Consider the following 25,687-nt stretch of genomic DNA (forward strand, 5'->3'; position numbering starts at 1 on the left):
CAGCAGGTCGGCTTTGCTCACTAGTCTCTCTCCGGATGCTGCTCAGATGGTTTCCCACCGACTTTCATTCGACACAGCACAGACAAGGACTGGGGTGAAAAGTCATAAAAATGGCGCTGGCCGTTCGTCTTTTGCCCCGCTTGCTGCTCTTTCCGCCGCTGTCAGGCGGGCCCGCTCGACCCCGGACTCCCAGTGTAGCCGAGGTGAGGCCACCGTTGGCTGGACTTTGCTGCTTCTGCCGCCGCCTCCTTGGCTCCGGAGCGGCCCCGTTTCCTCGAGTCGCTTGGTCCTCGGCGCCGCTCGCTCGGGGCCCGCAGCGTCCTCTGCTCAGCCCTCCGGGACTCCCCGCCGCCTTCTCTGCTTTCCCTGCCTACCCTCGGCGCGGCTACAGCGCGGAGGAGCAGCCCCAGCCGCGCCAGAAAACCAAGATGATCATTCTGGGATTCTCCAACCCCATCAACTGGGTTCGGACTAGAATTTACGCCTTCCTAATCTGGGCCTATTTCGACCAAGAGTTCAGCATCGCAGAATTCTCTGAGGGAGCGAAGCAGGTTTGTTTATTTCCTTGGGGTTGACCTGTTAGCCTCTCATGCGTTCAGCTGTTACACGCCAAGAAATGTTTAGCGATGAGTTTTCCTCACGGGGTCCCAAGTTGTCCAAAGGGGTAGTGACCCAGACACAGAGTCCTCTGGCTACTTCTTGACTTAAATTAAGCTTCCACTTATGTTTGCGTGGTCCGATTGAGACACGAGGGTGAAGTCCCCCAGTTTCTTTTTCCACTCTACAGGTTTTGAATCCGATAGAAATGGATTCGATTCAAAGCCCATTTCTGCCACTTAAAAGCTACATCGCTTTATCTTTTCTGAACGTGGTTTTCTGCAAAATTAAGAAGACAATGCCTGGCACACAGTAGGCACTACACAAATGTTTGTTGAATAAATGAATGAGTAGATAAGATTGTTTTGAAGAGTAAATAAGTGTTTTCATAGTGCAGTAGTATGATTTTGGTAGAAAAACAAAACTTCTGCTAGCTATTTGGTAGAGCTTCCTTGCCCATCTTCGTACCCCCCAATCCCTCCCCATCATACTCTTTAAAGAATAACCTACAGATAAGCAGATTTCCCCTTTCAAAGAATTTGCTGAGACAGTCTGGCCTGCGATAAGTGCACAGCACCCTGCACACTGCTTTTAACCCTTGCCTATTCCCTCTCTGAGTGACTGGTAATACCCTGCCTTACTCTTGTCACACAATGGTCACTTTGGGTCCTGAGATTATTAACGGATTTTGTGTGTACATGCATTTTTCGAGGATGAAAGTCCATATGTAAATTTCTTTTGAATCCCTTCAAGAGTTTGTCATTCCCAAACATTTCAGAACTGTTGATAAATAGAAGTCATAGTTTATTTCCCAGTTCATACTGCCATATGTCTTAAACTTCTGCTATTAGTCTAATCATTTCACAATACTGATTGTATACTGATATTGATATATTTATTCCTAATTTATTTCAGATTATTTCTGTAAACACAGCCACTTATATTTGTTTGTGTAACCCGTCAGTCATAAATCGTTTCCAACTTTATATAATCAATGTCAATATTAACTCCTGGTTCCTGCTTCCCTGAGTCAACTCTCTCGACTGCTCTATGTGTTTATAAAAAATTAAAAAGCAAAGGGCAAGCTTGACTTATAGCATTGTAAGAGGTGAATCTCTGCTCATGTCAGTTCTCAAAATCTTTGGCCCATGCTGAGGTAAATTGGCATGATCTTACTATGCTCCACAGTGCTCACTGATGATATGTGAGTTTGTCTACCTCATAACATTATATAACTGTACCAGCTCATGTATATGTCAATAAGGAATGAAATCCTCTCTCCTACATGGGCAGGAATCAGCCCTTAGGCCCCATTTCCTCAGAACACAGAGGAGCATGAAACACTTTTTAGCCACTCTCTGATTTTGTCTCCAAGCTGTTAGCTATTTTAGCCCTCCTCCTTGCTATTAAGTAGTGTCTCTGCCTCTTAATCAGCCAGTCTGTAAACAATTTTTGCCTCATCTAAATCAGTGTTTTTGCATTTAACCACTGTCATTTTCAAAAGGAATATTGGTCATCCATGACAAATATTAATCTAGTGCCTTAAACCATTGGTTGCTTAATGTATCTTTTATATCAAGCAAATCACTTAGCATAATCTCCTCCAGTTCCATCCATGTTGATGCAAATGTTGGGTTATCATCCTTTCTGATGGCTGAGTAATAATCCATTGTATATATGGACCACATCTTTATCCATTCGTCTGTTGAAGGACATCTCGGCTCCTTCCACAGTTTGGCTATTGTGGACATTGCTGCTATGAACACTGGGGTGCATATGGCCCTTCTTTTCACTACATCTTTATCTGTGGGGTAAATGAAGGGGGGAGGAAACAGAGGGGGGACGAACCATGAGAGACTATGGACTCCGGGAAACAAATTGAGGGTTTTAGAGGGGAGGGGGGGTGGGGGGATGAGCTAGCCCGGTGATGGGTATTAAGGAGGGCACATATTGCATGGAGCACTGGGTATTATATGCAAACAATGAATCATGGAACACTACCTCAAAAACTAATGATGTACTCTATGGTGACTAACATATCATAATAATAAAAAATATATATATCAAGCAAATCAGTTCTTCAACACCTAAGATTTAAAAGGACATGGCAAAAAAACCTTCTCCCTACTAGTTCTCTTAATGCGACTGTATCTTTTTTTGCATGGGTATAATTCTAGGGTTTGGGAACAATCTGGTGCAGAAACATTAGCTAGTTTATCTGCTCTCATGGGCTCCACTTCCCCTTCTCCTTAAGCTAAACTCCCAGCAATAAAATGTTATTTTGGGTTATGAATATCAAGTTTTCGTTAGATCGTGTTCATTCAGATTTTTTAAAATCAGAGAACATGAAAACAAAAAGGCACCTTAAGGATCATCATTCTAGTCTAACTCTCCTTTACAAATGATAGAACAGTTGGCTCAAGGATGCATCGTAACCACTGTCCTGTGACCCAGTCTACAAGCAGTCTTGGTCCTCTAGTCACTAGAAATTGAAATGGTTAAGTACAATCTAGTCAAGCTTTTATTCATCACATGAGGCAGGGAAATAGGTGGTCCAATGCTAAGCTTTATTAGTGCCACACACCCTGCTTTCCATTAATATGTACATATATCTTCCCTATTACTGACATTAAACCACATTAATCATATACTATATGTTTTCTTATATCTCTTGTTCGCAAGTTTTAACCTTTTCTGTGAAGAAGAGGGCTATTTCTTAGAAGCCTCTGTAGGTTAGACACTCCTTTGTCATCAAGGCCTCACAGGGCATCCTACAACAGCTCTGACACTCCCTGGAGTTAAAGCAGACCCCACAGGTTAAGGCGCAGTCCTAGATGACTGCCTCCACTTCAGATGCTAATCACAAATCAGGGCCCCATTTGACTGGCCAGTTATAAATTGGGGGTTTCCACATCTTCCTTCCTTAAGTTCGATGGTTTGCTAGAACAGCTCCTAGAACTTAGGAATGCACTTTACTTGGTATTTCCAGTTTATTAAAAAGGATACAATTCAGGAACAGCCAGATGGAAGGGATGTATAGGGCAAGGTATGTGGGAAGGGCATGAAGCTTCCATGCTTTCTGGGCACACCTCCACGTGTTCACCAACCTTGAAGCTTCCCTAGTCCCTTTGTTTAGGGTTTTTATGGAGGTTCCATTATGTACGCATGATGAATCAAAACATTGGAGCCAAAAATCCCCAACTCTCCTCCCCTCCCTGAAGTCTAGGGGTGGAACTGAAAATTCCAACCCTCTAATCACATGGTTAGTCCTCTGACAACAGTCACCTCATTAGCCTAAACTCAGGTATGGTTGAAAGGGGCTTGTTTTAGGAGCTCTGTGCCAGGAATCAGAATGAAGAACAAGTGTGTATTTTCTTCTTCTATCACAATATCGCACTATCGATATGGGCATATGATCTGTCTTCCCTGTTACTGCCCTCAAACCACATTAATCATACAGGGTTTATTTTCCTGTGTCTTGCTTGCATGTTTTAGAGGGCTATTTCCTAGAAGCCTCTTTGAGTTAGATAATCCTGTATTATCAAAGCCTGTCAGAGCAGCCTCCTAATGGTTCCTTATTATCTTATCAGATAATTTGCTCAGGTAGGATCTTCGGCCCCCCAAACCTCATACCTTGGCCATGCAAACTAGAATGTAATGGTTGGGTTTCACCATGATCACTGTGGTCTTTGTTTCTTCTTACCTAAGTGCCACCTATCTTCCTCACATGAAGGCTTATTAATATGTACAGTGTCTCTGAACCCTTAGGGCCTCTAAAGTGTTTGCAGAGTGTCCTTGAATCCATTTGGATATATGCATTTTATCAAAATTCAACTCTGTTATTGTCTAGTTTGGCAGGGCTGGCATAACAAAATACCACAGTCTGGGTTACTTAAACCACAGGACTTTATTTTCTCACAGTTTGGGGGCTAGAAGTCCAAGATCCAGGCATTGGCAGGTTTGGTTTCTTCTGAGGCCTCTCTCCTTTGCTTGCAAATGGCTGTGTTCTGTTTGCCACGTGGTTTTTTCCCTCTGCGTGCATGTACCCCTGGTGCTTTGTGTGTCAAAATTTCCTCTTTACAAAGACACTAGTTAGATTGGATTAAGGCCCACCCTCATCTTACTTAATCACCTTTTTAAAGACCCTGTCTCCAAATACAGTCACCTTCTGAGGTACTGGGAGCTCGGGCTTTAGCATATGAATTTGGGGGAAACACTGTTAATCCCATAACATCCCATCCCGAACAGTTATTGTCTGTCTGGTGTGCCTGTGCATCCCCCTGGTCCTGCTGGTTCTTCAGCTTTCATCTTAGATGTTACTTCCTTAAGAGGCCCTCCCTGGTCCTCCCAGATTGGCTTCAGTGGCTCTTCTGCTCAGGTCATCCTGTTCTGACCCCTGTCATAGTTCTTGAACTTGTCAGTTTACTCTCCTCCCTTCTCAAGTAGCCTGAGAGCTCCTTGAAGACAAGTGGAGTCTGACATACAGTTTCATTTCTCACTGCTAAGAATATGGAGGGGTGCAGTTGGCTCCCCCCTACTTTACAGTGGGATCTCATTCTTCAGAGTTGGCATCTGTTTAGACTGTAAACTCGTTATCTTCTCTCCACTTCTCCAAACCTGCCTTAACAATCTTAATGAAGATTGAAGACCCAAATCTCCAGACTCCCATTACAATCTGGATTGCACTGCTTCTCAAATTCTTTGTGTTCATGGTTAAGAGGGGGGTGTCATATAATAGTCATTACAGTGATAACAGTGATTACTTCATTATTATTTTAAAAGGAAATCTGTAGGAGGATTTTCATTGAGTAGCAAATGTGTACGCACGCACCATCTTTTCCCCTTTCCTGAGAGTGGATACATAATCGGCTGTCAGCTCTCTACTGTATATGTGGGAAAGCCATATGAGAAGAGAAAAGCCAACCAACTTTGAAGGAGTCATGCCTAACAGTGGTATCATAGTATTTGACATTGTTTACCACCTTCATCATGAAATAGTCTTTGTGATACTAAGCTATTTAAGTGTGAGCATTGTACATTGTATGGTATTTTGCATGGTGTTTTGAAATAACGATTACCAACCTCTCCTCGCTTTTTTTCTTTAAGGCTTTTGCTCATGTGTCCAAGTTACTGTCACAGTGTAAATTTGATCTGTTGGAAGAACTTGTGGCCAAAGAGGTAAAGTGTACTTTTAATTTTCCTTTAAAAATAAATGTACTATTCTCCTGCAATAGAATAATATATGTTACCCTTACTTAAAAGTGGTATGTGTGCCATCAGCCAAAGTAGAGTCCCTGTATCTTTAGTTTTGGGTACTTTGGGTCATTTAAAAGCATAGAATGACTTGCTACTTAAGGAATAAGTAAGTAAACGCGCTGTCTTTCAATTGTCTTTATACTGAATGTTCTGTTAGGAATTACCTATTGAACAATTTGATGCCTTTCAGCCTAGCTTTTGAATATGAGTAAATATGGTAGTGAATTTAACAATAGGCTTAGAAAAATTGATTCCATAAAGAATTCATCTGCTTTTTGAGAGGCTTTTGAAAATTCAACAAGTGAACTATGGTTTGCTTTTTCCATACTTAGGTGCTCCATGTATTGAAGGAAAAGGTTACTTTACTACCTGACAACCATAAAAATGCCCTTGCTGCTGACATAGATGACATTGTATACACATCAACAGGAGACATCTCCATTTACTATGATGAGAAAGGTAATGCTAGAGCATAGTCAACATTAAATGATACATAATTGCCAATAAGCTAAACTAGGGGGTAATCATGAAATAGTGGGGTTTTGTTGGTACAAGCCGACTTCAGGGAAAATAATACACTCATTTTTTCAAGACCTAACTCTGGGAGAATTGAGATATGATAATTACTTAAACCCCTCTATCGAGGACCTTCCTCTACTGTTATTTCATTCACAAGAGACGGCATCTTCACTTAAGTTGATGAAAATTGTCTAAGGTTGCTGTCATGTCTCAAATAGAAAATATTGTGTTTCAGATTTCCTAACTTGAAGGAAACAATTCAGCATTTTAAATGTCCAGCTGTATATTAAATAGAAAGAGTAAGGAGTAAAAGAAAAAGTAAATAATACCAGTTAATGACTTTTTTGAAAGTAAGACTAACTGTGGAACTCCCAAATTGGATTTGTTTGGAGTCATGAAAAAGGTTGAAAGGAACTTTAGTGATTATCTGGTTCTTCTCCTTGTCCAATGCATCCATTTTCTCTATAGCATTCCTAAAAATGTATTGACTCATTTATTTCTTCTACAAATATTTGCAAATGTATTATGTGCCAGGCATACAGGAAATCTAGCCTTTGCTTACACACTTTCGAAGGCACTTCTGATATAGGACTGTTTAATGGTTAAACATTTTTCACACACATGTTAGTTTGAAACATTTCTACAGGTACTTTTAGTGATAAATATTTTCTTCTCCCCTAATATTTCAAATTGCATCTCAGCATCATGGTCACTACCTGATTTTAACCTAGGACATTGTCATAATCACTAGCACATAGCAAAGTGAATTAGGGTAAATAGTACATGCTCAGTAAATCATAACTATTATTTCTGAGATGCAGAGAGGAAGGCAAATACATCATAAACCCTAAGAATTTTTTAAAATAAAAAGGTATCAATGTAAGTATCTTAAATTATACTAGAATAAGTATAAAATATGATCTGTAACAACTGTGTAGCTACTGCCAATTTCTAATTTCATTTTGGATATATGGATGATAGATTATTGTGATTTGTATTTGTATGTGTGTGTGTGTGTGTTTTTTCTCTAAGGAAGGAAGTTTGTTAACATCCTGATGTGCTTTTGGTATCTAACCAGTGCCAACATCCCCAGTGAAACTTTAAGTGGAGCCAGTGTATTCCAGGTTAAGTTGGGGGATCAGAACGTGGAAACTAAACAACTTCTCAGTGCAAGCTATGAGTAAGTCTAATCTCATTTCATTGTTTCCTTTCTCTAGAAAATGGAAGGTAGTATGAAGGAAGTATAAAGGTATGAAAACTAAAGGGAGCTTTAGGAAGAAAAGGATTGAAATTTGACAAGTTATTTAAGAAGAGAGAAAGTCATAAAGACATACTGGACATGAAACAGAAGTGTTCAGAGATTAGAAAGAGGTAATATTGCCGAATTTAATTAAAAGGTGTTTAAGCTGTCTATTGCTGCATTATAACCCCCCCCCGCCAACTCAGTCACTTCAAGCAGCCATTTATTTTGTCTGCTGTTTTACTGCTCAGGAATTTTGGTAAGGCTCAGATGTGGGGTTTTCTTTGTTTCCTTTCGCATCAACTGGGTTGTCAGGGACTAGAGGATTCATTTCCACAACGGCTTCGTCACTCACGTGCACCTTGACTTCTCCATATAACGTCTCGTCCTCCAAGGCCTCTCTTCATGGCTTGGGTTTGTGGTAGTCTCAGGCTATTGACACATTTTATGTGGTCGTTGGCTAGACCAGTAAAGGGCTTTGCCCAGGACTGGATCATTTCCACCCTATTCTGCCTGTCAAAGCAGTCCTAGGACCTCCACAGTTGAAAGGGCATGGAGACACTCCACCTTTTTATGGGGCACTAGCAGGGTCACACTGCAGAAGAACATGTGGGATGGGGCATATGGTTATAACCATCCTTGGAAAATAAAATCTGCCACAGTTGGCACATGGACCATCCACTCTCTAGACATTTATTCATCATTTCCTATTTACCAGTTACTCTGGTAGGGGTTCAGATACAAAATTCCTGCCTATAAGGACGTACTATCTAGTAGGTTAGCAACTTATTTAAAAGAGACACTAGCATATATTTTTGTGGTAATAAAATTTGGGACAGTGAACCAGTCTTGCAAGTCAGTGGAGACATAATTTAATATTTATTTAAAGAAAATACTGTTATGTTACCAAAACTATATAAACTTGATTTAAAATAACAAATCCCAAAAAGGACCTAAGAAAGAAAATATATTCTGTTTCACTAAGGTAAAAGGTATCCTTATTTTTTCACTTTTCTTTAAAGGACGGTGATTTTTTTCTTTTCTTTTTTTTTTTTTTTGAATTTTGCATTGTTATTATACAAAATCTGAATCATCTCCTTTTAAAGACATTATTTATAACTAAAGAACAATATAATCAATATTCACCTCTGCTTCTTCTGATATTCCCTAGTAAGACCATGGACAGTTCGTAAACACTGTTATTTTCAAGATTGATCTAATGTATATAAACCAAATTCCACTAAAGTACTCTTTCCATCACCATAGTCCAATTTATTTTTCCTCATATTAGGCATTTGTGATAGCAAGTATTTAACAGAATAATACCTGAGTTTCTCTTAAGGACTGGCAGATGTTGGAATGTATATCAGTTCATTAAAATACTCATTTTGGGGGCACCTGGGTGGCCCAGTCGATTGTGGCCGGTTCTTGATCTCAGAGTCATGAGTTCAAGTTCCACGTTGGGCTCCATACTGGGTGTGGAGCCTACCTCGGGGAAAAAAAAAAAATACTCATTTTAGTGGAGAATGTTCTAATTTTGTGAGGATATTTTTTGTGATTGAATTGGTAAATTAAACTTTTTTTGTTTTGATGTTTATTTATGATTAACCATTAGCCTGTTGCTAAAAACTGTCTCTAATGTACACTTGCAAATTATATAGTTATCCAAGAAGTATTTGGACTAATGTTAAGATTCACATTATTTATAATATTTTCCCCTAGATTTCAGAGGGAGTTTACACAAGGAGTAAAGCCTGATTGGACCATTGCACGGATTGAACATTCAAAGTTATTAGAATGATCTTTCTTGGAAAAATCAGCTTATTGGACTGCTGGCAATTAACTATGAAAAATTAAGGAAAGAAATTTTTGGATGCGTTTGATTTTCACTTAGACAAGTCTGTGGCTTACTTTTGTATTATTTTGAACTATTCCTTGTAGTATATTGGCATGATACAATAAAGCATTTTCCACAGATTGTTATCACCTTCTATAAAAGATCAAAGTAAAAAACCACAACAGCCCATTGTTGGTGTCATATTCAATATCATTTCTAATGTTACTTGTACGCAACCTAATTTTATAGACAGTAAAGGAAGTATTGAAAAAACTGTTTACACATTTCTAAATTAATAGTCCTTAAATATTTTATTTGTCATTAATACATTTACACCAATAATTCCAGTACGTCCAAGATTTATTTTTAAAAATCACTGCTGCTGTTTGATTACTTCTGGTCACTAGCTAGATGAGAAGAACTAGATGGAATTGTACCAGATTGCTCACTGCAGAACCAGAGATCAGTCAAATTGAGACTTACTACAGCACCAAGAGAAAAAAAATACAACAGTGCCTCAGCCACTATGGGATAATATCAAGTCCTCTAAGATACTTGTATTTGGATTCCTAGACGTTGGGGTAAGGGAGACAAAGACAATATAAGAAATAATGTCTGAAATTTTTCCTAATTGATGAAAACTATAAATTCACAGATCTGAGCAGGGTAACACATAAAGAATACCTTACTAAATATACCATAATCAAATTGTTGAAAACCAGAGAAAATTGTAAAGCAGCTGGAGAAAAAAAAGACACATTCCACACAGAGAATGACTGTGTATTTCTTTCCTCAAAGTGCAAGTTAGAGACCTTGGTATAAGATCTTTAAAGTGCTTAAAGAAAAAGCCTATTAATCTAGAATTCTATATTCAGCAAAAATATCCTTCAGAAAAGGTGAGAAAAGACTTTTTCAGACAGGGAAAAGACAAATGAATTTGTTGCCAGTAGACCAGTAGACCTATAAGAAATATTAAGGATCAGGATGCCTGGGTGGCTCAGTTGGTTAAGTGCCTCCCTTCAGCTCAGGTCATGATCCCAGGGTCCCGGGATCGAGTCCCTCATCTGGCTCCTTGCTCAGCGAGTAGGCTGCTTCTCCCTCTGCCTGCTGCTTCCCCTGCTTGTGCTCTCGTTCTCTCACAAATAAAATCTTAAAAAAAAAATCTTAAGGGCCAATGGACAGAATAGAGTTCAGAAAGATATATGCCTATTGGACAATTGGTTTCTGACAAAAGTGGCCAAAGTAATTGAGGAAAAGGTAGTCTTTTTAACAAATGGAATAACTATATATTCAAATGGGAAATAACCTCAGCTTTTGCCTCACACCATACATACTTCTAGTGCAAAATTGGATTGCAAAATGGGTCATAGATTTAAAAGCTAAAATTCTAGAAATTGTAGAAAGAAACTTTGAAATTGCTATCTTGAAAGAGACAAAGATTTCTTAGGACACACAAAGCATCAGTCATGAAAGAAAATAATTAAATTGGAATATATTAAAATTAAAACTTACGATCTTTAAAAGACAGTAGCAAGAAAATGAAAGCCAGGTCACAGATTGGGAGAAAATACTTGGAATACCTATACTTGACAAGGAACCTGTATTTGGAAAATATAAATAATGCTTATAAAGCTCAATAACGAAAAGTTAAACAGCCTATTAAATATTGGGCAAAAGATTTGAATAGATTCTCCGTGAGATACTCAAATTGCCGACAAACACGTAGAAGGATGCTCTACATCCTTAGTCAACAGGAAAATGAAACGACACGGAGACACTACTACAAACTACCAAAATGGTTTCAATAACAAAACTGCCAGTACCAGATACTGGTGAAGATCTGAAGCAACTGGAATTCTCAAATATTGTTTGTAATAATGCAAAATGGTATAACCATTTGGAAGATATTTTGGCAGTTTCTTACAAAGTTAAACATATGCTTATAGGATCCAGCAATTCTTTTTTTTTTTTTAAAGATTTTATTTTATTATGTGACAGAGAGACAGCCAGTGAGAGAGGGAACACAGCAGGGGAGTGGGAGAGGAAGAAGCAGGCTCCCAGCAGAGGAGCCCAATGTGGGACTTGATCCTGGAACACCAGGATCACACCCTGAGCCGAAGCAGATGCTTAACGACTGCGCTACCCAGGCGCCCCTGATCCAGCAATTCTGTTCCTAGGTATTTATCCAGGAGAAGTGAAAACCTACATCTATGCAAAGTATTGTATGTGAATGTTCATAGCTTTTTTTTCTTAATGACTCCAAACTAAAAAGATACCCAAATGTTCAATAGATGAACAGATAGACAAATGAAAGAAGCCAGACATCAAAGAGTACTTACTGTATAATTACATTTCTGTGAAATTCTAAAGAAGTTAAAACATTCATTGTAGCATTATTTATAATAGCCGAGATATCAAGTTGGGGGCCAGTTATTTTATCTAAAGGAACATAAATTTGGTTTGACTTCTAGCTAGTTGACTTTTTAAATCTCTTTGAAAATGTTCAGCTACATGTTGGAACTCTCCAAATTGGCAATTTTCCATTTCATTGTACTTTGATTAAGTCCGCTATTTCAGGTGTGAGCCCATTGACACTGAGAGAACAAAGCCCGTTTCTTTCAGGTGTTGGGTGTATTGTGTCTACTCCAACTGTTTAAATGTTTCCTGGTTTATTTTTAAAGTCTGTTATTAATTTATCATCACTTCCTTTCCAATTTTGAATCTGCCTTCAATTATGCATAAAGGAAAGACTACATGTCCCGATGTAATGTGTTTCATATATGTATGTTCCCCTTTCAAAGCCATTTTCTTACATACAATTGGGTTAGTTAGATCTCCTCCTGCTGTTCCCTAACCTGCTACTTCTAATCTCTTTTTTTTTTTACTTTTTGAGAGGCTAGCAATTAAGCAAGCTAACTATAAATTAGCCCAGGAAGATATCTATCTATCTATGAATAAGATATAACATATATCCTATTATGCATGTGCTATCTATATTATACATATGCTATCTATATATAATGAAATACATCCTATTATGTATGTGCTAGAAAGAGAGGGAGAGATAAGGGAGAGATACTAAGGAATTGGGTCATGTGATTGTGGAAGCTGGCAAGTGAAATATCTGTAGGATAGGTGGACAGGCAGGACACCCAGAGAAGAGTCAGTGCTGCAGTTTAAGTCAGAAGGTGGTCTCCTGACAGAATTCATTCTTACAGGGGAGGGGTGTCAGTCTTCTCCGTTTAAGGCCTTCAACTGACTAAATGAGGCCACCCACAGTATGGAGGATAATCTGCTTTACTCAAATCTGCTGATTTAAATTTTAATCTCATCTAAAAATACCTTCATAGAAACATCTAGAATAATGTTTGGCCAAATATCTGAGTATCATGACCTAGCCAAATTGACTCATAAAATTAACTGTCACAGCTACAATATAGACTATATACTCTCCCCTTAGAATAAAAAATGAACATTTTGCCATATTGTTTCATCTCTCCAGCCCCCCCAAACACAGTTTTTATCTAAACTATTTGAAAGTAAGTTTCGGACATTGTATATTTCACTCCTAAGTATTTCAACATGCATTTCCAAAAAAAAAGACATTATCCTATATAAATATAAGAATATTAGCAATAATTCCATGTCATCTAATATTTAACCCAAGTTTAAAATTCCACCAATTGTCTTTAAAATGTCTTTGAACCAAGATCCAATCAAGGTTCACACATTGCATTTAGTTATGTCTCTTAAGTTCTTTTAAAACTTTTGGAATATTCTCCATTTTTATGGCATTGTAATTCTGAGGAGTCTAGGGTAGTATAACATATAGCGTAGTAAACATATAGCATGTCTGATATGCAGAATGTGTTTGATTATTTTATTATGGTGTCATTTCTGTAAGCTGGCTGGAAGTTAGGGCTAAAGGCTTGATTAGATTCAAGGTAAACATTTTTGGTAAGAATATCTTACAAGTGATTTGCGTACTTGGTATTATATACAGAACACACACACACATAAATATATATAGTCATACATACTACCATACATAGCAGTAGGCTGTATAATAGTGTCAGAGACATTTATATCCTAACGCCGGGAACCTGTGAATATGTTCTTACATGACAAAATGGGAGTTTGCAGATATGATTAAGGATCTTGTGATGGGAAGAATAGCCCGGATTATCTGGGCCTAAGCCTGATGTTATCACAAGGGTCCTTATGAAAGGGAAGCAGATAAGTCAGAGCCAGAGCGAAAGAGATGCAATAATGGAAGCGAAAGTGGGAGTGATGTGGGGCCATGAAAGCCAAGGAATGTAGACAGCATCTAGAATGTAGAAAAGACAAGAAACAGATTTCCCCCTAGAGCCTGCGGAAGGAGAGCGGCCATGCTCACCCACTTTAGACTCCTGACCTCCAGAACTGTAAAATAATAAATCTGCATTGTTTTAAGCCACTAAGATTGTAGTAATTTGTTACATTGGCAACGGGAATTAATATACCAGATGATCCTTGCATGAATTCTACTACAGTTTGCAAAACAATGGTTCTCTAATTTTATAATACCTTCTATTGGCATTCTATAAAACAGAGCCCCTTCCCTTTAAAAAAATAAATCACAAACTCATGAATTTTAGTCATCCAGTGTAATATCAATTACTATTCTCTCGATTCTTAAATAGCCCCCAGTTTGGCCAGTGGGAGCCCCTATAATTTGTTTGCTGTGACAGGTAAAGACTATTATGACCATAGTTGTTAATCTTTGAATGCTTCTGCATTTTTTGGCATAAAGGTACGTCCCAGGATCTTCATGTTCATTTCCTGCCTCAGATCTGAAAAATCAGTGTGTGTTTTTTTTTTTTTAAGATTTTATTTATTTGACAGAGAGAGACAGCCAGGGAGAGAGGGAACACAAGCAGGGGGAGTGGGAGAGGAAGAAGCAGGCTCCCAGCAGAGGAACCTGATGTGGGGCTCGATCCCAGAACGCTGGATCACACCCTGAACCGAAGCCAGACGCTTAACGACTGTGCCACCCAGGCACCCCTGAAAAATCAATGTTTTGTGCAAAGAATCATGATTTCTTTTTGGGGTGATTGCTATAGACTGAATGTGTGCCTCCCAAATTCATATGTTGACATCCTAACCCCCAGTATCATGTTGTTAGGAGATGAGGACTTTGGGAAGGATTCAGTCATGAGGGCAGAGTCCTCTTGAGTGGGATTTGTCCTCAAAAAAGAGATCCAGTAAGTTCCTTTTGCCATACGAGGGCACAATGAGAAGACAGCCATCTACAATCCAGGAAGAGGGTTCTCACCAGACACTGAATCTGCTGTCACCTAGATCTTGCACCTCCCACGCTCCAGAACTGTGAGAAATAAATGTTCGTTGTTTAAGCCACCCAGTCTATGGTACTTTCGTTACAGCAACCTGATCGGACTAAGACAGGATAATGTTTAGAAACCAAGCTTTGGGCATCTTGAAGCATTTTACATTTAATATCTTCAAGAGAATGCTCATATTTACATATATTTGAGATTTGGGATCATTTTTCTAAAGTAACTTTGGGAGAGTTAAATGTAGACTGTTTGCTTTTATTTCTTATTTAAACAATTCCTCCCCCATCACTCTCTATGCCCTAACTCAGATTTATTTTGGTTTATAGGACTTATCATATCTGCCAGTGTAGTATATATTGCTTTGTTGATTTATTCCATTGTCTGTATTTCCAACTAAGGCAAGGAATTTGTCTGTCTTGTTCACTGCTGTATTTCCAGGGCCCAGAACAATATCTGGTATATGGCAGAACTTAGTAAATATTAGTTGAATGAATAAATAAATGAGCAAGTCTCACTACTATTGAGTTTCCTGGTTCATATGACAGGAAAATTTTCCCTCTTGCTTTTTATTTGGTGTCCCAGCAAGCTGGATGTGTTTTCTTTTATCATGTGCAATCCCCTTCTCAGTGGGTAAATGATATTATTTGATAAGTGACCTTGCTTTTTATAGTCCTATAGTAAATGTCATTTATTGTAAATACCACACGGTGGCGCTAATGGCATATGGAATCTGAATGCCAGGCTGGGCAGTAAATTTGATAGGGTCTGAAGTCGCTGAGGAATGGGAGAATTGCTTTGCTTACTGACAGATTTTTGTAGATAGATATGTTGTAGGAAACTGCTTAACAAAAAAGTTTCATGAACAGAGTTTATTGATGTTAAAAGGGTTAAGTGCATGAAACTTACCCATATCTCTTCTCTGAATGTTGGAACCATAGATTGTATCATTCAGTTCTGTTGTGATCATTCCCATCTTTGGAAGGTTTTTTCTGGATGGTGTAGTGTATCAGTCAGGATAATATAGATTATGGTGCAGTAACAAACAATCTCCAAATATCAGTGGATTGAAGCAAAAAAAATCTATTTTTTGTTTACACAGCTTATGCAATAAGATACCTGGGGGCTCTGCTCGGTGGTATCGCACCACCTGCCCTCCTGGACACAGCTGATGGGCAGCCACTACCTGATATGATGGTAAATAAAAAATGCAACTTTGCAGGGTCTCACATGAGCAATTAAAGACTAAACTTAGAAGTGATGCAGTTCATTGGCCAGAACATGACCCTACTTAACTACAGAGACCCACCAAGTACAATTCTATCATGTGGCTGAAAGACAGAGATTGAGAAGCATTTGGTGAGCAGTAACAATTGTTATCACATGCTGCAAGTAATTACCTCTCTTGTTTTAATTCTAAGAATGGCTATTGTAGAGCCAGTCAGCTCATATTATTACATCAGAAAGATCAGGAAGCTTGGTAAAAAAAGGGATTTCCCAGATCTTCTGGTAACTTATTATTAGCTGAGGATTATTGACTACTCTCTATAAGAGCCTGAAGATGAGGGGCTCTATTTCTGTATACCAGTGATGGAAGATGTCTTAGACCAGTGTTAAATGACAGAGACCATCGAACACCTGAATTCCATTCTCTTCTGTGATGAGATCTGCCAAGGTGCTTTAAAATACCCTTTAGATTAATGGGGGCAACACATGAAATTGAAATTGGTTTGCTAAGACCTTATATAGTGTCAATCTTATTATAAGTTGTTTATTGTTCCAAAATAATAGTTTTAAGAAACTTAGATAAAAATAAAACTTTATAAGAGTACTTAATCTTGGTCATTCAATCTCAGTTTGGGTAGATCATGCAAATATTGGCATATCATTTAGGATTACTTTTGACTGCATGAAATGAAAACTTTTAAGATCATGACTTAAATAATACAGAAGTAGTTGACTTCTCTTACACATAAAAGAACTCCAGAGATAGGATACTTTGGGCTGGTATGCCAACTCCACAGAGTCCTTGGGGGTCCAGGCTCCTTCCAGTCAGCATTGCCTTCCTTAGAGTATGACACTTGTCCTCATAGTACAAAATGTCTGGTAGAGCTTCAGCCATTATATCTATATTCCAGTGGCAGAATGGGGGGAAGGAAAGAATAAGCAAAGAGGCAAAGATGCTTTCTCAGAAATCACACAAAACACTTCCATTAGACATATGGCCAGACACAATTTTATTAGGGCCGGGAAATACTGTCTTTTTGCTGGGTACATTTTATTGCCCAAATAAAACTAGGGGTCCTAAGACTAAAGGATGAGGAGGTGGCAACTAGCAACTTGCCCTAATTGAGTTACTTGAGTCACGAGTCTGTGTGGACTCTGGTAAACGGCCGATAGGTTTGCTTTGCCAGCTTCACTGAGGAAGAACCCCATATGCTTTCTAGCTGGGGTCTGGTAATAGCCCTAACCATCGCCCAGCTAATTTTTAAAACCTGGATGTAATAGAGCACCAAAGAAGACTGAGCCCACAGCTGCTTAAGAATGCTCCAAGTAGTATGTCCAGACCTCTGAGGGCTCACTTCCTGTTGTTTATACCACACAGGCATTCCTGCCTGGAGGACTCTGGATATAGTCTATCCCATCTTCAAAAATAGAAACCTCGTGACTGCACTCCCTTCCGTTCTATAAACCAATCAGGCTATTGGACATTCTATCAAAATTTACTTCATTTACTTGCTTAATGAATTACAACTCTGGTTCAATTTTGTATGAGAAGTAGTTAAAAGTATCCTGTGATACTTTTTGCCTTTATGTGAAGAGTCCATCAGGAACAGTGGAAAAAGTAGATAATCAGATCCTTTGATGAGCCTTCCTCAGCCTGTGACTGTGAGCGCAGAGAAACTACGGGCAAAGCTGTATGGGCTGAGCAGAGCACCTCACCTGCCCTCCTCCCCACCCCTTATCCTGGCTTTATTGATTCTCAGAATGTGCATTGTAATACGGTGTTCTTCCTAGGGCAAAAGTGCTAATAGAGCAAAATATGGTTTATCTCAAACATGAATAGCCAATTCCAATAACTGACCTTGTTAACTAATTTATTGCTAAGAAAGAGACTCCCTATTATTGCTCCCTAAAGGGGGAAAAAACCCAATTTTAAAACCAACTTAAAATTTATACCACATAACAAATCACATATTTTTGTTACCATCAAGTACTTTGAGGCAATAATTTTTCCAAGGGAGTAAACCAAGGATTAGCTTTGCCCAAAAGAAGCCATTCTGTGTAGACTTATTGGAATATTACTTGACTACCTAACTTCCCCCTCACCACTGGTCTCTAGCCTCCCATTCTTTCTGTTCCTCAGGCACACCAAGGTTGTCCCTACCTTGGCACCTTTGGAAGAACTATCCCTTTGCCAGCTATATGCTCTCTGTTCAGATCTTTAACGGCTGGTCATTTCTTGTCATCCAGGTTCCAGTTTAAATGCCACCAGCCTCCATGAAGTCTTCCTGCTCATTCAATCTACAGCAGCCCGACCTGATCATGCTCTGATTTATTTTTTCTCACAGCATTTACTGTCATCCAATAGTTTCTTTTTCATTTATTTCTTTATTGTCTGGCCTCCCTTTGCTAGAATGGGGGCTTCCCATTTCAAGGTACTGTCTCATCATGTCTGGCAAAATATCCTTTACCTCACAGGTGTTCAGTTTAGGACAGAGTTTCTCGACCTTGGCACCACTCACACTTGGGGCTACATATTTTTTGTTGTGGGAGGAGCTGTCTTGTCCACTATAGGGTATTTAACAATATCTCTGGCCCCCTAGTTGTAACAACCAAACACGTCTTGACATTGCCAAGGGTCTCCTAGGAAACGAAATCACCTGCATTTGAGGAACACTGGGTTAAGCTATTGGCTGCTGGGTTGCTGTGCTGGGGTTCAGGAGGCAATATTGTCAATACTGTCTGAGAATAATAGTACCTATCATTTATGGATTGTCTACAGATACTGGGCACTGTTCTATGGGTTTTACATGTAATCGATGCAGCATCCCTTATAATAGGTACTACTATTATCCTCATTGTACAGCTTGGGAAACTGAGGCACACAGTGATCAGTTAATTTTCTAAATTCACATTATTAGTATGTGCGGATGCCCGGGATTCAAACCAGACAACAGGCTCCAGAACTCTGTGCCAAGAGGAGTGGGCACTGTTGTGGGCATTTCACTGCCCCGCCCCGGTGGCAGAGACTGGGCATCAGATGCACTCCCATCTTTCAACCCACGCGGCTGTTCATCCAGTGACCATAAGCAAGTGACAACGTTCCTCTCCAAGCCTCATTTACATCTGTATATAAAAACTAACTAATTAATGAAAAAATTCCATGCAGAGTTGCTTTAGGCATTGATTGCAGTAGCCTATCCATAAACACCCTGGTTAATGGCACACGGTAAATCCTGCATTCATTTCTGCTCTCCTTCCCTTCTCCTTGGCTCCACGCGCCAAGTACTGAAGGCAGCTGCTAAAAATCTTGGTTAGACAAGTCCACGGGGAAATCTAACCTTTAAGCAATCTTCAGGGTTTTTGTTGTCGTTGACCAGGAGCAGGTGAAAGCAGCCCCCTTAGAAACAGCCTGCCGGGCTGGCATCTCGCCCTCGTCTGCTAATGACCAGCAGCCACAAACCATCAGCCCTTCCCCATTAAGCCAAATGGAGCTTTTAAATCTGTACTGATTAGATCCCCTGGAGCCTGGCTGACAAGGAGCGTTCCTGCTCCATTTCTTGATGTGAGTGAATTAATTGCCTGACCTATTGTTTTCTACCACGGCCAATTACGGGCGTTTGCAGATGACGCGCTTGAGCCCTTTGGCCAGCAGGGGGCATCCTTTGCCAACATAAGTGAGTTGGTGCTCAGGCTAGCTGGCAGAGCCCCACAGGAAACTTGGGTACCTTTGAAAAGTTAGCTTAGAACAGGGGTTCTTAATTTGGGGGCAACCCATCTGTATGGATAGAATTGGGTGGGTAAAAAGCTATGTGCTTATTTTCACTATCCTCTTACTGAAATTTAGAATTTTCTTCAATCATGAACGTAGGCAACAAATCACAGGTATTTGTAGATTCCACCATAGGTGTTGCAGAGCTCTTGAAATATTGGTTGTATCCCTCATCGCTTCAAAATAAGGCCATGAGAGGACCTGATGCTGGATCTTGTTATTTAATACATCAATAAAAAAGCACATATGGACCATGTCACACATTTGTTGTTTTTGTCGTTGGTATTTTAATATTGGTATCATTAGTTTGCTATTTTGTTTTATTTTACTTTATTTTTTTATTTTACTTCGCTTTTTTTTTTTTTAAACGTATTCTGAGAAGAGGCCCATGGACTTAATCAAACTGTCAAAAGTATTCCTGGTACAATGGTGTCTGGGTGGCTCAGTTGGTTACATATCTGACTCTCGATTTCAGTACAGTTCATGATCTCAGGGTTGTGAGATCGAGCCCTGTGTTGGGCTCTAGGCTGAGCATGGAGCCTGCTTGAGATTCTCTCTTCCTCTCCCTCCTCCCCCTGCTCATGTACACGCGCTCTCTCTCTCTCTCTCTCTCTCAAAAAAAAAGTATCCGTGGTACAGAGAGAAGGTTAGGAACACTTGGCTGAGAGGCCACTGGGCAAATCTCTGGAAGAAAGAAGTTAGTCTTCAAGGGAATCTTTATACTTAATAATTTTTAGTTGTGATTCACCTCCTGCCCTGCCATCTCCTCTGATGATGTAAAGATGTGTCAAACATATCAAAACTATTAGTTACAATGCTTGGCAGCGTACAATTGACATCAGAATGAAATTTTAGTGTATTCAGAATTGTGTTGAATTTTAGAGAATTCAGATGCCTGTCATTCTGGACTCAGGGAGGAAGGGACCTAGCTTTTCTAGCGATCTCTGGCTTCACATTTTCGCTATACTTGGCTGGTTTCCAGGGCTCAGGAATCATCTGAAATCATGAGTTTCACTCCGTGCTCAGCTCTGAGACATAGAATCACTTTTCAGTGAGAAGGCCTCAGCCCGTGGGAGCGTTGCTTCCAGAACCTAATCCTCTTCCGCTGCTGTAAGAAACATTCTGAAATATGTACACTAGAAGTGGGGGTGTGGAGAGTTCCCTTCCCCAGAGTCTTCTGTTTCTTTTCCCTCAGGGAAGTAAAGCCAGGCTGGACCTGGCTGAGGTGTCTGGTTTTCCTGACCAATGCTAATAGCTTATCCAGGGTCTTGGCCTCCAGGGGGCACAGACAATATGCAAGCCCACTCGGTAACTGTCACTCTGGCACTTTCTCCTCTCCCTCTCTGAACCTCCTACTTTCTCTCTGCTGTATCTTTATGCTTCCCTTCCCTTCTGCTCCTTAGGCCTACCCTTTCATTCCCAGATCAAACCTTTTTAAAAATTCCTTAGGAAAACAATGGCTCCTGCAGCAGCAATAGTAACAAAACCAATAACCATTCTTTATTTATTAAAGGCCTGTAACATGCAAGTGTTGTGTGAGGTACTTCTCATTTAACCCCCTAACCAGCCATCACAGGTTAATGGTGACCCCCCCCCATTCGTGTCCACTTGCAACCTCAGAATTTGACCTTATTAGGAAATAAGGTCTCTGTAGATATAATTAGCTAAAAATCAAGATGAGATCATCTCAATTAGGGTTGGCCTGAATCTAACGACTGATGCCCTTATAAGACAAGGGACACAGAGAGAAGAAGGCCATGTAAAGATGAGGCAGAGACTGGAGTTATGCTGCCATAAACCAAGGTATGCCTGGGGCCACCAGCAGCTGGAAGAGGCAAGGAATGAGTCTTCCCTAGAGCCTTCAGAAGGAACTTACTCCTGCTAATATCTTGATTTTGGACTTGAGCCTCCAGAATTAGGAAAGTAAATGTTTCTGTTATTTTAAGCCACCCGGTTTGTGATACTTCTTTACAACAGCCACTGGAAACTAACATACCAGCCAATGAGACAGGTTTTATCGCCCATCTTTGTCCAATGAAGACAGCCAGGCTCAAGAGGCTATATACCCGCACAGGTTTGTAGAGCTGGTAGAAGACCTGGGATTTGAGCCCTGACCTAAGAAACCACCCCATGCCTTCAGGAGAAATATTGGATTCCATTAGTTGTTGACTTTGATAGTTGATTAAAGTAATTCATTTTCACGTTTGAGGGAGACACCGGGCACAAGCTGTGGCTACATTGTAAAGACAGTATAGAATTCCTGAAGGAACCCCAGTCTATCTGGGGAGGGAAGAGGAGAAACAGGAACAGCTCTCCACACTCCTGCTTAGCTTGAGTCCTGACCTGGAACAGGCACTCCAGGACCATTCCTTGGGAAGGCTTGCTCTCTCCGCTTCACTCACTTTCTTATCCAAACTCTTTCTGGGGCTCTACAGATGTTCAGGTGAAGAATCAAGATCTCTCTTTGAGGCAGGCCTCTTGTTATTAGAGTGAGCACTCTGTTTCCCAGCAGATAGGGTCCAAAAGGCTAGTAGGGACTTTATCATAAGCCCAATGTGGCACTACAAATGTTCTGGTTAAAATCATCTGAGGGTGAACAGAGAAGGTTGGCTGTAGCCCAGGTGCACAATCTTTTTTTCCCCATAGGAACATTTCTAAGAAAATGGGTGTCTGTCCTTAGAAAATCACTTCATTCCTGAGGCTCTTATGGGTTTTGTCATATTCTACATATCAGGCCCAGTAGTGTGGTGTGAAGTTCCTGGGGATGCTGGACAGCATGATAGGTGGCTGGCCTGTCACTTGCTTTGGTGACACTTTCAGGGATTCAGTGGTGTCAGGTCATTTGGCCGAAGGGCTGGCAATTTATTAACATCCCTATCCCTGGCTTGTCAGGAGTTACAAGGTTACACACTGACAGGACGTTTTTTATTTAAAAAATAAGATTTCCAAGACAAGATCAGTTTTAGTCTTGGTAGCCCTGCTACTGTCACTATAGGTAAAACTCATCACAAGTTCAAATCCCAGCTCAGTTCTTACCAGGCGGGTATCCTCAGGCAAGTTCTCAAGCATCCCTGGTCTCTGGACCTTTCCGTTTCGAAAATACTAACCCATCTCAAAGGTCTGTGGTAGACTGAACATTTAAAAGTCAAATAGGATATAAAAATAGGAAAAAACAAAGTAATAAAAAATGTGTGTTATCCCCTCCCCAATTCAGTATTAAGGGTTATAGTCAGATGCAGAATGACCATGGAGCTACATGCCAAAAGCAAGAAACAGATTATCCTAAATGACTTTTTTCCCCTAAAAAATCTGTTGATCCCCTTCCTTTTAGTTCTCATCTAACTGCTAGCAGGAGAATAGGTGATGGGGAATAATAACCTATATCTAGTTGGCAGGTTTTGTACTTACGTACAAGATTGTGCTATTATTAGTCTTGTGAGATCAGGGGTCTATAAATATGTGAGAGAGCCTTTCTTTGTAGTTAGGTTTTAGTCATGGCCCTTGAGTTCTTTTGTATTAGGATCCTAGGGTCTTGCAGAAACAGCCTTCAGTGTCAGCTGGTCCAACCTCCTCAGTTTGACAGACAGACAAACAGAGGCCAGAGAGTCATAGTCTCTTCAGGCTTCATTTTCCTCATCTGTAGAATGGGGATGACAGTCCTTACCTCAGAGGGTGTTCTATACTTTAGGGCCCAGAAAGGTGCCTGGCATGAGATAGGCGTCAGATGACTGTGTGAGAGCCAGCAAACCTTGGTAGTGAAAGAAAATCTCTGTAGCAGACTGCTGGGTTCATACTCTGGTCTTCCCCTTACTCTTTTGTGGCCTTGGGTGAATTAACTAAAGTCCCCGATCCTCACAAAACTGTTGGAAGGATTGAATTAGTTACTATACGTGAAACACTTAGTGCCTGATACCTAGTAAGTACTAGACAGGGATTAATTTCTTACTATTGTGATTCTGAAAGAGATGACATCGTTTATAGAAGATTGCCCATTTAGGGGCAGAACCAGAGAAAGAATAAATACTGTTAGTTCCTACCTGTGTGTACTCCCTACCAAACCCACGTTCCTCTCCAAGGAAACCAGTTAGGTATCAGAGCAGCATCCATTTCTAACCTCTTTGACGCCTTTTCTGACTCCTGGGATTATGATAGAGCTGAATTGTTTATTTCACCCACGAGGATCATAGAGTTTGCAATACAACTTAACCGGTAAGGTTAAGGGGTGAGTAAGGTGGGGTGAGTAAGGTGCATCAGCACGCTGTACACAATTCCCGGGGACCGAGGGAGAAGCGCTGCCATTTGTCTCCATTAGGGGGCGTCAAAGGGAGAGAGAAAGGTGGAAGGAAGAGGAAGAACTAGCAGCTTCCTGTCCTTCCTGTTCCTGTAGGGGTGGCCCAGCAATGGCCCTTCCGCCTGACTCTACCCCGGAGGCGTTGATTTCAGTTTTGCAGTTTTTCCAACCTTTCCTGACACCCCTCGTCAGGGATCTGAATTCGTCCTCCAAGATCCCAAGGCACCAGCGCCAGCCAAGCTCCCTTCCAAACTTTTAAAATGTAATGATGCCGACCTCCCCTTACCCCAGCCTGAGGTGGTGGGTGCTTTGTGCAGTTAGTACCTCTTTTATGCTTTTAATTCTTCAACACCTGGTTAGAAATTCCTTATGTTAAATTCTCACTGTTGAAACAATCGGGATGGTTTATGTCTTCTGAGACACTGGCAGATACGCACATGAGGACATGACTGTGCATTTACAAAAATAAAAATAATCCACTAATAGGGGCAAATAAAAAGTCTTCAGTCATCTCCTGTCCCATCTCACATTCCATACTGGATGTGGTCATGTAAATGAGGTCTTTTTTGAGTGTCCATCAGTCATGCCATTCCCTGGAGGAAATCAGTTATTAGCAGGTGTCTGTCCCTCCAGAATTAAAAATAAATACACATTTACAGACATATCTATACGCAGTCATGTATTGTAGAGTAGGATTACCTAATGAAAACATAATGAAATAATGTAGCATAAACACAACCATATATTAGCATTTAAAGTCCTTTTTCTCTTTTCTAAGGAAATTGATTTCTTCCATTTTCAAATCTTAATTAGAGTTAGATCCCAGCTCTCTCATTTTAATTGTTCTGCTTTATTTCCCCCACTCAAAATGTACTAGTCTTTCATTTTTTTCTTTGCTCTTGATATAACTTATGCTTATAGGTATAAGTTAAACGCACAATAAATGGCGTCACGAAGAAAAGAGAATGCCAGGAGAGTTCAGAATAGGAAGGAATCACTTTCAACTGAAGAAGCCAGCAAAGACTTCTTAGAGGAGGTAGAATTTGGGTGAATCTTAAAGGATGTGTTGGACTTGAAGTAAGAAAAAAGCCAGAGAGAACATTAAGAAGCCTGACGTATGGGGTCCAGATCCTCTATCACAGTGAGACGACTAGCCTTCTGCATCGTGGAACAGGATTACACAAGATCCGTGATGAGGTCAATCCAAGAAGAAACGTATCCGTACATAAAACCATGAGATGGACCCAAGGAGAAAAACATCTATTTCTCCGGTCCAGAGTGGGATGAGTTTATAAGCCCATGTCTGAGATGCTGTCAGATTCCTTTTCTTCTGTTTATCTTTTCCACAGTTCGGACAGTTGCTCCATTGTCCCCCTTCCCCGTTCAACACCACTCAAGGCCCCTCCCCACCTCAAAAAGCCCAAGCCCTCCACCATTGAACAAATAAACAGGAATTTTTTTTTATTCACCTAAATTTGCAGACCCTGGTCTTACATTCAAAAGTCAAGCAGCCCTGTTGCATTATCATTTGTAATCCCTTTAGATTTTCCCTTAACATCTCAATGAAATTCTCTCATAAATCCCCTTCTTTGCTGACCAAGTGCTGTGCAGTTGCTGA

The 25,687-nt window shown here is 40.2% G+C and overlaps 1 protein-coding gene across 5 annotated transcripts in view; it reads left to right on the plus strand.

Moving 5' to 3' along the window:
* Positions 1 to 72: 72 nt before the first annotated feature.
* MAIP1 (matrix AAA peptidase interacting protein 1) overlaps positions 73 to 25,687 on the plus strand; it is a 73,147-nt gene continuing 47,532 nt past the window's right edge. Inside the window, exons 1-5 of one of the 5 annotated variants that reach the window (XR_004623551.1) lie at positions 73 to 551; positions 5,704 to 5,775; positions 6,186 to 6,312; positions 7,451 to 7,552; positions 9,335 to 9,638. Coding sequence is in view for 1 of the 5 variants with exons in the window: in XM_002915837.4 (XP_002915883.1) it covers positions 111 to 551; positions 5,704 to 5,775; positions 6,186 to 6,312; positions 7,405 to 7,552; positions 9,335 to 9,413 (867 nt within the window). In the remaining 4 variants the exon portion in view is untranslated. Of the gene's footprint in view, positions 552 to 5,703; positions 5,776 to 6,185; positions 6,313 to 7,404; positions 7,553 to 9,334; positions 9,639 to 25,687 lie in introns of those variants that run through there. The other 4 variants (XR_004623553.1, XM_002915837.4, XR_004623552.1 and 1 more) reach the window with 4 other exon arrangements.

This window comes from Ailuropoda melanoleuca, chromosome 2 (genome assembly GCF_002007445.2).
Source record: "Ailuropoda melanoleuca isolate Jingjing chromosome 2, ASM200744v2, whole genome shotgun sequence".
In the NCBI taxonomy this organism is placed as follows: domain Eukaryota; kingdom Metazoa; phylum Chordata; class Mammalia; order Carnivora; family Ursidae; genus Ailuropoda; species Ailuropoda melanoleuca.